Genomic DNA, 13,624 nt, shown 5'->3' with positions numbered 1-13,624 from the left:
GGCACTGCGGTCTGAGGCACTGCGGTCTAAGGCACTGCGGTCTAAGGCACTGCGGTCTAAGGCACTGCGGTCTAAGGCACTGCGGTCTAAGGCACTGCGGTCTAAGGCACTGCGGCGCAGTGCTTGGGGAGCCACTACAGACCCGGGTATGATCCTAGGCTGTGTCACACCCGGCCGTGTTATGTTTCGGAGGATGCATGACTCGACTTTCGCCTCTCCCGAGCCCGTTGGGGAGTTGCAATGATTAGACAAGATCGTAATTGGATTGATTATCATGATATTGGGGATAAAATACAAAAAAAGAATAATATAAAAATAAATCGTTTATAAATCGTTGCAACTAAGTTTAAAGGATCCATGTCTCGGTAATACCTCAGGCTGTCTAATTTCAACAGTGAACATAAAGAAATAGTAAAGACATGTATTCTAACGGTAAACATGTATTACTTAATGTGGCATGAACACAACCAGTCATTGATTTCTTTATCTGATTGTCGAACAAATTACTTTAAAAAGTAGGCTACCTGTGCACATTCGTCCACTCCAAAATAATTCCCACCATCCAAACAATGCACTGTGCACTAGCCATTGGATAAATGAAAAGAGACCTCTGTTACAAAACACCAAAAAGTGTGATGTCATTCGGTGATTGTCATTAGGCCTCTTATAGCCTGAATGAATTGTTGCGTCTTGTTGAATAATGTACCTTTTTTGTAAAAAGTAAAGTCGAGACACCTGAAAAGGGGCCGAAATACGGGACGCAGATACAGCTGTGTCTGTCCCGAGCTCATCTGTGTGGGAAACTATGAGGGCCCATAGTTATGAGGGCCCACAACTTATGTTGTAAGTTCGCTAGGGGTCTGAATCCAGTCAATAAAATATTGCAAATTTGCTAGTGAATGCTCAAGACAGACAGAGAGTGAGGCAGACAGGCGAAGTAGAGAGCTGAATGCCATTGAAAGAACCTGAACCAACTGTCACTGGTTTAAACCATGACAGAGAGGTGTGGGTATTAGTGTCATGTGAAATAAGATTTTTCATATTTACCAGTATCAGTACAAAATTGCATTTTAAACAAATAGGAGAATGGTTTGATTAGAGACCCTACAAAGTTTGACTTTGGGACAAGGATGGGACAAGGACATCCCGACCGGCCAAACCCTCCCCTAACCCAGACGAATCTGGGTCTGTAGTGACGCCACAAGCATTGCGATGCAGTGCCATAGTCTGCTGCGCCATTCAGGAGGCCGGTACGTTGATATTTTAAGACTTTCGCCAGGGGTCAAATCCATTTAAATTTCAGTCCATTCAGGAAGTACACTGAAATTCCAATTCTGTTCAATGTTTTTCAATTAGGAAAATGTGGAATTGGAATATGGTTGATGTTATTAACTGGATGGAATTCAAATGGAATTGACCCCAACCCTGACATTAGCTCCGATACCCCTACAACATGACTAATTATCTGGATCTGCCCGTGACCCTGCTCGTTCACTGTGCTGTCTCCACCCTCCATGTTTCTCTCTCTCTCTCTCTCTCTCTCCCTCTCTCTCTCTCTCTCTCTCTCTCTCCCTATATCTCTCTCTCTCTCTCTCTCTCTCTCTCTCTCTCTCTCTCTCTCTCTCTCTCTCTCTCCTCTCGCTCTCTCTCTCTCTCTCTCTCTCTCTCTCTCTCTCTCTCTCTCTCTCTCTCTCTCTCTCTCTCTCTCTCTCTCTCTCTCTCTCTCTCTCTCTCTCTCTCTCTCTCTCTCTCTCTAAAGCTTTCTCTCAAGTCTGGGTCAGTCACAGTGGTCAGGTACTCTGCCACTGTGTACTCTCTGTTTAGGGCTCAAATAGCATCTCTAGTCTGCTCTGTCTTTTTGTTAATTCTTTCCAATGTGTCAAGTAATTATCTTTTTGTTTTCTCATGATTTGGTTGGGTCTAATTGTGCTGTTGTCCTGGGGCTCTGTGGGGTGTGTTTGTGTTTGTGAACAGAGCCCTAGGACCAGCTTGCTTAGGGATCTTCTCCAGGTTCATCTCTCTGTAGGTGATGGCTTTGTTATGGAAGGTTTGGGAATCGCTTCCTTTTAGGTGGTTCTAGAATCTAACGGCTCTTTTCTGGATTTTGATAATTAGTGGGTATCGGCCTAATTCTAGGCTCTGCATGCATTATTTGGTGTTCTACGTTGTACACGGAGGATATTTTTGCAGAATTCTGCATGCAGAGTCTCAATTTGGTGTTTGTCCCATTTTGTGAAATCTTGGTTGGTGAGCGGACTCCAGACCTCACAACCATAAAGGGCAATGGGCTCTATGACTGATTCAAGTATTTTTAGCCAGATCCTAATTGGTATGTTGAAATTTATGTTCCTTTTGATGGCATAGAAGGCCCTTCTTGCCTTGTCTCTCAGATCGTTCACAGCTTTGTGGAAGTTACCTGTGGTGCTGATGTTTAGGCCGAGGTATGTATAGTTTTTTGTGTGCTCTAGGGCAACGGTGTCTAGATGGAATTTGTGGTCCTGGTGACTGGACCTTTTTTGGAACACCATTATTTTGGTCTTACTGAGATTTACTGTCAGGGCCCAGGTCTGACAGAATCTGTGCAGAAGATCTAGGTGCTGCTGTAGGCCCTCCTTGGTTGGTGACTCTCTCTCTCTCTCTCTCTCTCTCTCTCTCTCTCTCTCTCTCTCTCTCTCTCTCTCTCTCTCTCTCTCTCTCTCTCTCTCGCGCGCTCTCTCGCTCTCTCTCTCTCGCGCTCTCTCGCGCTCTCTCGCTCTCTCTCGCTCTCTCTCCCTCTCTCTCTCTCTCCCTCTCTCTCTCTCTCTCTCTCTCTCTCTCTCTCTCTCCCTCTCTCTCTCTCTCCCTCGCGCTCTCTCTCTCTCTCGCTCTCTCTCTCGCGCTCTGTTTTTTTTTTTCATTCCTGGTTTCCATTATTTTCTCCAGAACCCCAGCTGGTGTGTTTTGTTAGTAGGAGATGTTCAGTTTCTGTATCTAGGCTCCTACTATTTTGTTTTTAGGATAGTACTGTTTCTAGGCTTCTACTGTTCTGTTTATAGGCTAATTCTGTTCTGTTTCTAGGCTACTACTGTTCTGTTTCTAGGTTACTACTGTTCGGTTTCTAGGCTACTATTGTTCAGTTTGTGTATCTAGGTTACTACTGTTCTGTTACTAGGTTACTACTGTTCGGTTTCTAGTCTACTATTGTTCAGTTTGTGTATCTAGGTTACTACTGTTCGGTTTCTGTTTATAGGCTACTATTGTTCTGTTTATAGGTTACTACTGTTCAGTTTCTAGGCTACTATTATTAAGTTTGTGTATCTAGTCTACTACTGTTCTGCTTCTGTATCTAGTCTACTACTGTTCTGTTTCTGTGTCTAGTCTACTACTGTTCTGTTTCTGTATCTAGTCTACTACTGTTCTGCTTCTGTATCTAGTTTACTACTGTTCTGCTTCTGTATCTAGTCTACTACTGTTCTGTTTCTGTGTCTAGTCTACTACTGTTCTGTTTCTGTATCTAGTCTACTACTGTTCTGCTTCTGTATCTAGTCTACTACTGTTCTGCTTCTGTATCTAGTCTACTACTGTTCTGTTTCTGTGTCTAGTCTACTACTGTTCTGTATCTAGTCTACTACTGTTCTGTATCTAGTCTACTACTGTTCTGTTTCTGTATCTAGTCTACTACTGTTCTGTTTCTGTGTCTAGTCTACTACTGTTCTGTATCTAGTCTACTAGTCTACTACTGTTCTACTGTTCTGTATCTAGTCTACTACTGTTCTGCTTCTGTATCTAGTCTACTACTGTTCTGTTTCTGTGTCTAGTCTACTACTGTTCTGTTTCTGTGTCTAGTCTACTACTGTTCTGTATCTACTACTGTTCTGTTTCTGTATCTAGTCTACTACTGTTCTGCTTCTGTATCTAGTCTACTACTGTTCTGCTTCTGTATCTAGTCTACTACTGTTCTGTTTCTGTGTCTAGTCTACTACTGTTCTGTTTCTGTATCTAGTCTACTACTGTTCTGTATCTAGTCTACTACTGTTCTGTTTCTGTATCTAGTCTACTACTGTTCTGTTTCTGTATCTAGTCTACTACTGTTCTGTTTCTCTATCTAGTCTACTACTGTTCTGTTTCTGTGTCTAGTCTACTACTGTTCTGTATCTAGTCTACTACTGTTCTGTATCTAGTCTACTACTGTTCTGTTTCTGTATCTAGTCTACTACTGTTCTGCTTCTGTGCCTAGTCTACTACTGTTCTGTTTCTGTGTCTAGTCTACTACTGTTCGGTATCTAGTCTACTACTGTTCTGTATCTAGTCTACTACTGTTCTGTTTCTGTATCTAGTCTACTACTGTTCTGCTTCTGTAGCTAGTCTACTACTGTTCTGTTTCTGTATCTAGTCTACTACTGTTCTGCTTCTGTATCTAGTCTACTACTGTTCTGTTTCTGTATCTAGTCTACTACTGTTCTGCTTCTGTATCTAGTCTACTACTGTTCTGTTTCTCTGTCTAGTCTACTGCTGTTCTGCTTCTGGGTCTAGTCTACTACTGTTCTGTTTCTGTATCTAGTCTACTACTGTTCTGCATCTAGTCTACTACTGTTCAGTTTGTGTATCTAGGTTACTACTGTTCGGTTTCTGTTTATAGGCTACTATTGTTCTGTTTATAGGTTACTACTGTTCAGTTTCTAGGCTACTATTATTAAGTTTGTGTATCTAGTCTACTACTGTTCTGCTTCTGTATCTAGTCTACTACTGTTCTGTTTCTGTGTCTAGTCTACTACTGTTCTGTTTCTGTATCTAGTCTACTACTGTTCTGTTTCTGTATCTAGTCTACTACTGTTCTGTTTCTGTATCTAGTCTACTACTGTTCTGTTTCTGTATCTAGTCTACTACTGTTCTGTTTCTTTATCTAGTCTACTACTGTTCTGCTTCTGTATCTAGTCTACTACTGTTCTGCTTCTGTATCTAGTCTACTACTGTTCTGTTTCTGTGTCTAGTCTACTACTGTTCTGTTTCTGTGTCTAGTCTACTACTGTTCTGTATCTAGTCTACTACTGTTCTGTATCTAGTCTACTACTGTTCTGTTTCTGTATCTAGTCTACTACTGTTCTGCTTCTGTATCTAGTCTACTACTGTTCTGTTTCTGTATCTAGTCTACTACTGTTCTGCTTCTGTATCTAGTCTACTACTGTTCTGTTTCTGTATCTAGTCTACTACTGTTCTGCTTCTGTATCTAGTCTACTACTGTTCTGTTTCTCTGTCTAGTCTACTGCTGTTCTGCTTCTGGGTCTAGTCTACTACTGTTCTGTTTCTGTATCTAGTCTACTACTGTTCTGGATATAGTCTACTACTGTTCTGTTTCTGTATCTAGTCTACTACTGTTCTGCTTCTGTATCTAGTCTACTACTGTTCTGCATCTAGTCTACTACTGTTCTGTTTCTGTATCTAGTCTACTACTGTTCTGTTTCTGTATCTAGTCTACTACTGTTCTGCTTCTGTATCTAGTCTACTACTGTTCTGTTTCTGTATCTAGTCTACTACTGTTCTGTTTCTGTATCTAGTCTACTACTGTTCTGTTTCTGTATCTAGTCTACTACTGTTCTGTTTCTGTATCTAGTCTACTACTGTTCTGCTTCTGTATCTAGTCTACTACTGTTCTGCATCTAGTCTACTACTGTTCTGTTTCTGTATCTAGTCTACTACTGTTCTCTTTCCTGTATCTAGTCTACTACTGTTCTGTTTCTGTATCTAGTCTACTACTGTTCTGTTTCTGTATCTAGTCTACTACTGTTCTGTTTCTGTATCTAGTCTACTACTGTTCTGTTTCTCTGTCTAGTCTACTACTGTTCTGTTTCTGTATCTAGTCTACTACTGTTCTGTTTCTGTATCTAGTCTACTACTGTTCTGCTTCTGTGCCTAGTCTACTACTGTTCTGCTTCTGTATCTAGTCTACTACTGTTCTGCATCTAGTCTACTACTGTTCTGTTTCTGTATCTAGTCTACTACTGTTCTGTTTCTGTATCTAGTCTACTACTGTTCTGCTTCTGTATCTAGTCTACTACTGTTCTGCATCTAGTCTACTACTGTTCTGTTTCTGTATCTAGTCTACTACTGTTCTGTTTCTGTATCTAGTCTACTACTGTTCTCTTTCCTTATCTAGTTTACTACTCTTCTGTTTCTGTGTCTAGTCTACTACTGTTCTGTTTCTCTGTCTAGTCTACTACTGTTCTGTTTCTGTATCTAGTCTACTACTGTTCTGTTTCTGTATCTAGTCTACTACTGTTCCGCTTCTGTGCCTAGTCTACTACTGTTCTGTTTCTGGGTCTAGTCTACTACTGTTCGGTATCTAGTCTACTACTGTTCTGTATCTAGTCTACTACTGTTCTGTTTCTGTATCTAGTCTACTACTGTTCTGCTTCTGTATCTAGTCTACTACTGTTCTGTTTCTGTATCTAGTCTACTACTGTTCTGCTTCTGTATCTAGTCTACTACTGTTCTGTATCTAGTCTACTACTGTTCTGTATCTAGTCTACTACTGTTCTGTATCTAGTCTACTACTGTTCTGTATCTAGTCTACTACTGTTCTGTATTTAGTCTACTACTGTTCTGTATTTAGTCTACTACTGTTCTGTATTTAGTCTACTACTGTTCTGTATCTAGTCTACTACTGTTCTGTATCTAGTCTACTACTGTTCTGTTTCTAGTCTACTACTGTTCTGTTTTCTGTCTCGTTTTCCTCTTCTTCCTTTTCCTTTCCTATCTGCTTCTTCCTTCATTCTATCTCTGTTAGAGCAAAAGGAGGGGCAAGTGGAGCTCTCTCCCTCTGACTCCATCACTCTATCTCTCTCACTCTCCGTGGTTCTGATTTATGTGTGTGTGTGTTTCTGTGCGAGCAAGTAGAAAAAACATTTTGACTTACACCACATGTAGAGAAACACCGATGCCATCCTCTTCTTTCAGGTTGCCTAAACAGTCCATGACTGTCATACAGTATACACTTTTAGTTTTTGTTGTCCTAGTCTACCTGGCTAAAATGCCTGCTCGCTAGCCTAACTTCCTTTCATTGGCAACAATGAGCCAGCTAGTTAACTTTCGCCTACTTACTACTTCTAGCTACATTTTGATCTTCGATCCTCTCAGGCCAGGGGCACAACGCATTAATGTATGGTTGGATCAGAATCGCCACTTTAATCTCTCTCTCTCTCTCTCTCTCTCTCTCTCTCTCTCTCTCTCTCTCTCTCTCTCTCTCTCTCTCTCTCTCTCTCTGTGAGTACCTCTCTCTCTCTCTCACTCTCTCACTCTCTCCTTACACTACCCTTTTATTTTACTTGTCTTAACCAGGGTGTCAAAACTCTGCTACATTACTGGAGTCCATATAGAAGCTAACATACCTTACCACTGAAATCTCTAATACAGTACTGGAGTCCTTATAGAAGCTAACATACTTTACCACTGAAAAGTTGGATTAAAGTTGCATAAATGTTGGTGAGCATTGCATTCACCCTGAGTAAAGTTGCCCAATAAATATATAATGCCTTTTAAATAAGTAATATTTCTCTCAAAAATATGCCTGGAAATGTTCAAGAAGTCCTTCAAGATCAGTCCAAAAGTATGACTTATTTTTTAAGTATGTCTGTGAATATTAATTTGATTGTAGAGTCTGCAGACAGAAAGAAAATTGTCCAATCACAATGTGGTGAATGAATGAACCAACCAATCATGTACCGTGACATTGCTGTGTGCATGCATCCTTATCTGCTGTATGCACGTTTCTGTGTCGTGTTTACTTTTACAGATTAAATTTTTTTTGCAAGTCAGATAAGAGCAAATTCTTATTTACAATGACGGCCTACTATGTGATATTATGGCATATTATGTGAAATGACTGGACCGCATGTTAAAATTAGTAAACCGAGTACCACTCTATAATTTTGCCGATAGTGGCAGATAGATGGATCAAATATGTTGTCTTGTGGTCATAGGTCGTAGTTAGATGCTTACATGCCTTTTATCTGTTGCCCAGATTCTGTATTCACAAAGTGTCTTAGAGTAGGAGTTCCGATCTAGGATGTGTGCTTGAGAGAGACATGTTGAACAAGAAGGATTACTCCTATTAATCATCTACAATACTATTAAGAACGTGATTGTTAAAAACATATCATGGCATTTGTTCTTGGATTTCCAGGCTGCCCTCTAACTCTATCCTATTAAATGAGCATGTATTTACTGAGAGAAACAAGAGACGGCCAAGTGTACTTCCATTATTAGTCCATTATGCTTGTGTGCTTTATATTCAAATGAGCCATGAACGATACGCGAATGTAAAACCTAGAAACGGATATTAGTGTAATTACTGTATAAAACTTGTTTTTATTCATCAACTTTTCAGACAGCAAAAAACCCGAATAATCCAAACAGAAATGAAGACATCGCAATAGTTCAGTTCAGTTCAAACTTTATTGTCCCCAAATGGAAATGTGTTTTCAGGCGATGTTCACATGATAAAAAATACACACCATAAACTGACAGCAACAACAATGGGGTGTCTTTCAGTTGAACATCAGGGGCATTTTAACAACATTATAACAAAATAACACCATTATGTTTAACTTATCGTTACTATGTTTCTATGGTTTCAGTATAACTATGAGGGTAATGACATCAGTGACCTGCCCGTGGACCTATCTGTGGTGTGGAACGGCAACTTTGTCATCGACAACCCCTTCAACATCCAAGGTAAGCACTAGGCTTTAGCTCAGAGGGGAAAGCACTGTCTTGTTATACAGCAAATGGTTCGGTGAACCACACTCATATGATCTTTAGACTTGTGTTAGCTCCCAAAGTGAATGCCTGGGCTTTAGCTCAGAGGGTTAACACAGTCTTGTGGTATACCAGAATAATTTTCTATCACTTATTGTCACTACTTGCCTGATGTGTCGTGGGAGCTTCACTTAACCAAGGCACTCTAGCCACATGAGTAAATGGCCACAGAGAGGGCAGTAGCATGGAGGTTGAGTTTTATGTAAGCTACCACTGCATGTTAAATCATTTATAGTGTGACCAAAAAGGGCTAGGGAAAGCTAAGTCTGGAAGTGATATTCTGGCTTTGACACGCTATATCGTTCAAGTATACTTTCTAAATAGCTGGCTAAGTTTCTGCCATGGTAAAATACAACTGTGTGGATGGCAACTGTGTGGCTGGCAGGGGTATGTAGCATGTGTAAAATACAACTGTGTGGCTGGCAGGGGTATGTAGCATGTGTAAAATACAACTGTGTGGCTGGCAGGGGTATGTTGCATGTGTAAAATAAAACTGTGTGGCTGGCAGGGGTATGTAGCATGTGTAAAATACAACTGTGTGGCTGGCAGGGGTATGTAGCATGTGTAAAATACAACTGTGTGGCTGGCAGGGGTATGTTGCATGTGTAAAATACAACTGTGTGGCTGACAGGGGTATGTAGCATGTGTAAAATACAAATGTGTGGCTGACAGGGGTATGTAGCATGTGTAAAATACAACTGTGTGGCTGGCAGGGGTATGTAGCATGTGTAAAATACAACTGTGTGGCTGACAGGGGTATGTAGCATGTGTAAAATACAACTGTGTGGCTGACAGGGGTATGTAGCATGTGTAAAATACAACTGTGTGGCTGGCAGGGGTATGTAGCATGTGTAAAATACAACTGTGTGGCTGACAGGGGTATGTAGCATGTGTAAAATACAACTGTGTGGCTGACAGGGGTATGTAGCATGTGTAAAATACAACTGTGTGGCTGACAGGGGTATGTAGCATGTGTAAAATACAACTGTGTGGCTGACAGGGGTATGTTGCATGTGTAAAATACAACTGTGTGGCTGGCAGGAGTATATAGCATGTGTAAAATACAACTGTGTGGCTGACAGGGGTATGTAGCATGTGTAAAATACAACTGTGTGGCTGGCAGGGGTATGTTGCATGTGTAAAATACAACTGTGTGGCTGGCAGAGGTATGTAGCATGTGTAAAATACAACTGTGTGGCTGGCAGGGGTATGTAGCATGTGTAAAATACAACTGTGTGGCTGGCATACAGCCCTTGTGTGCGATTTAGAAAGGCAGGAGTGCATGCACACGTTACACACACACACACATATACACACAGCCTCAGGACTAGACAGTCACTTTACACTCTTGTGATGTCTTCACTTTTTTAAAGTCAATTACATGTACATGTGTTTGTGCATTCAGAAAATATTCAGACTCCTGGACTTTTTCCACATTTTGTTACATTACAGCCTTATTCTAAAATGGATTTTTTTTTTAAATGTGTCCCTCATTAATGTACACTCACTACCCCATAATGACAAAGCAAAAAACGTTTTTTTATGAATGTTGGCAAATTTAAAAAAACTGAAATATAACATTTACATAAGTATTCAGACCCTTTTCTCAGCACTTTGTTGAAGCACATTTGCAAGTGATTACAGCCTCGAGTCTTCTTGGGTATGACGCTACAAGCTTGGCACACCTGTATTTGAGGAGTTTCTCCCATTCTTCTCTGCAGATCCTCTCGAGCTCTGTCAGCTTGGATTGGGAGAGTCGCTGCACAGCTATTTTCAGGTCTCCAAAGATGTTTGATCGGTTTCAAGTCCGGGCTCTCGCTGGGCCACACAAGGACATTTAGACTTGTCCCGAAGCCCCTCCTGCGTGGTCTTGGCAGTGTGCTTAGAGTCGTTGTCCTGTTCGAAGTTGAACCCCAGTCTGAGGTCCTGAGTGCTCTGGAACAGGTTTTCATCAAGGATCTCTCTGTAACTTTCCCTCGATCCTGACTAGTCTCCCAGTCCCTGCCGCTGAAAACACATCCCCCAGCATGATGCTGCCACCACCATGCTTCACCGTAGGGATGGTGCCAGGTTTCCTCCAGTCGTGACGCTTGACATTCAGGCCAAAAAGTTATATCTTGGTTTCATCAGACCAGAGAATCTTGTTTCTCATGGTCTGAGTCCTTTAGTGCCTTTTGGAAAACTCCAAGCAGGCTATCATGTGCCTTTTACTGAGGAGTGGCTATCATCTGGCCACTCTACCATAAAGGCCTGATTGGTGGAGTGCTGCAGAGATGGTTGTCCTTCTTGAAGGTTCTCCCATCTCCACAGAGGAACTCTGGAGGTCTGTCAGACTGACCATCAGGTTCTTGGTCACCTCCCTGACCAAGGCCCTTCTCCCCTGATTGCACAGTTTGCCTGGGCGGCCTGCTCTAGAAAGAGTCTTGGTGGTTCCAAATGTCTTCCATTTAAGAATGATGGAGGCCACGGTGTTCTTGGGGATCTTCAATGCTGAAAAAAGTTTTTGGTACCCTTCCCCAGATCTGTGCCTCAACACAATCATGTCTCGGACCTCACTGGTCGGTTTTTGCTTTGACATGCACTGTCAGCTGTGGGACCTTATATAGTCCGTTGTGTGCCTTTCCAAATCATCTCCAAACAATTGAATTTACCACAGGTGAACTCCAATCAAGTTGTAGAAACATCAAGGATGTTCAATGGAAACAGGATGCACCTGAGTCTCTCAGCAAAGAGTCTGAATACTTATGTAAATAAGTTATTTCTGTTTTTATTTTTTATAAATTTGCAAATCATTCAAAAAAACTGTTTTCGCTTTGTCATTATGGGGTATTGTGTGTAGATTGATAATATTTGTATTTATTTATTTCATATTAGAATACGGCTGTAACTTAAATGTGGAAAAGGGGACGGGGTCTGAATAGTTTCTGAATGCTCTCTACGTGTGTGTGGTTAGCGCACCAATCCATAGACAGTGGATAGTGATTAAACACACAACTAGGGAGTAGAAAAAAAGAATAAGTTTTCTTCCACGGATAATTACTAGTGAAATTGTGTAGTCTTAATAACGCCCAGCATTTTGCTGTTGTTGTTGTCGCCATGGCAGCGGGGGGTTGTAAAGCAGGGGCTCCTGCTGTGATGCAAGATAGAAGATAACAACACATTTAGGGAAATGTTTGCTAAAGCCTCTGCAGTCAAAGCCCACCACAATGCAGACCCAGACACAATTTACCACAATGAGAAATAGACTTTTAGCTCAAGTAATTTGTCTGAGTAGTGAGTACATTGCATTTCAATATGGAGGATGGGTGGGGGTGGTGAGGAGTGGGTGAGTTGGGTACTGTTAGACTGGTTGGGAGGGGGAGACTGGTATGGGGGCAGGGTTTTTCTCCAGCCAAGCAGCAACAGAACTGGTCAAGTCCTTGGTCTCTCTCTCCCTCCTCTCTCTCTCTCTCTCTCTCTCTCTCTCTCTCTCTCTCTCTCCCTCTCTCTCCCTCCTCTCTCAATTCAATTCAATTCAATTCAAGGGGCTTTATTGGCATGGGAAACATGTGTTAACATTGCCAAAGCAAGTGAGGTAGATATTATACAAAAGTGAAATAAACAATACAAATTAACAGTAAACATTACACATACAGAAGTTTCAAAACAATAAAGACATTACAAATGTTATATTATATATATACAGTGTTGTAACAATGTACAAATGGTTAAAGCACACAAGTTAAAATAAATAAGCATAAATATGGGTTGTATTTACAATGGTGTTTGTTCTTCACTGGTTGCCCTTTTCTTGTGGCAACAGGTCACAAATCTTGCTGCTGTGATGGCACACTGTGGAATTTCTCCCAGTAGATATGGGAGTTTATCAAAATTGGATTTGTTTTCAAATTCTTTGTGGATCTGTGTAATCTGAGGGAAATATGTCTCTCTAATATGGTCATACATTGGGCAGGAGGTTAGGAAGTGCAGCTCAGTTTCCACCTCATTTTGTGGGCAGTGTGCACATAGCCTGTCTTCTCTTGAGAGCCATGTCTGCCTACGGCGGCCTTTCTCAATAGCAAGGCTATGCTCACTGAGTCTGTACATAGTCAAAGCTTTCCTTAAGTTTGGGTCAGTCACAGTGGTCAGGTATTCTGCCACTGTGTACTCTCTGTTTAGGGCCAAATAGCATTCTAGTTTGCTCTGTTTTTTTGTTAATTCTTTCCAATGTGTCAAGTAATTATCTTTTTGTTTTCTTGTGATTTGGTTGGGTCTAATTGTGCTGTTGTCCTGGGGCTCTGTGGGGTGTGTTTGTGTTTGTGAACAGAGCCCTAGGACCAGCTTGCTTAGGGGACTCTTCTCCAGGTTCATCTCTCTGTAGGTGATGGCTTTGTTATGGAAGGTTTGGGAATCGCTTCCTTTTAGGTGGTTGTAGAATTTAACGGCTCTTTTCTGGATTTTGATAATTAGTGGGTATCGGCCTAATTCTGCTCTGCATGCATTATTTGGTGTTCTACGTTGTACACTGAGGATATTTTTGCAGAATTCTGCATGCAGAGTCTCAATTTGGTGTTTGTCCCATTTTGTGAAATCTTGGTTGGTGAGCGGACCCCAGACCTCACAACCATAAAGGGCAATGGGCTCTATGACTGATTCAAGTATTTTTAGCCAGATCCTAATTGGTATGTTGAAATTTATGTTCCTTTTGATGGCATAGAAGGCCCTTCTTGCCTTGTCTCTCAGATTGTTCACAGCTTTGTGGAAGTTACCTGTGGTGCTGATGTTTAGGCCGAGGTATGTATAGTTTTTTTTGTGCTCTAGGGCAACGGTGTCTAGATGGAATTTGTGGTCC

The 13,624-nt window shown here is 41.3% G+C and overlaps 1 protein-coding gene across 1 annotated transcript in view; it reads left to right on the top strand.

Moving 5' to 3' along the window:
• Positions 1 to 13,624, top strand: part of LOC139536245 (plexin-A1-like) — a 416,804-nt gene that overhangs the window by 279,457 nt on the left and 123,723 nt on the right. The window contains exon 11 of the mRNA XM_071336602.1: positions 8,613 to 8,709. Within this exon, the coding sequence (XP_071192703.1) occupies positions 8,613 to 8,709 (97 nt within the window). The remainder of the gene's footprint in view (positions 1 to 8,612; positions 8,710 to 13,624) is intronic.

The sequence above is a fragment of the Salvelinus alpinus genome, chromosome 12, assembly GCF_045679555.1.
Source record: "Salvelinus alpinus chromosome 12, SLU_Salpinus.1, whole genome shotgun sequence".
Lineage (NCBI taxonomy): Eukaryota > Metazoa > Chordata > Actinopteri > Salmoniformes > Salmonidae > Salvelinus > Salvelinus alpinus.
This window is presented reverse-complemented; position numbering and strand designations above follow the sequence as displayed.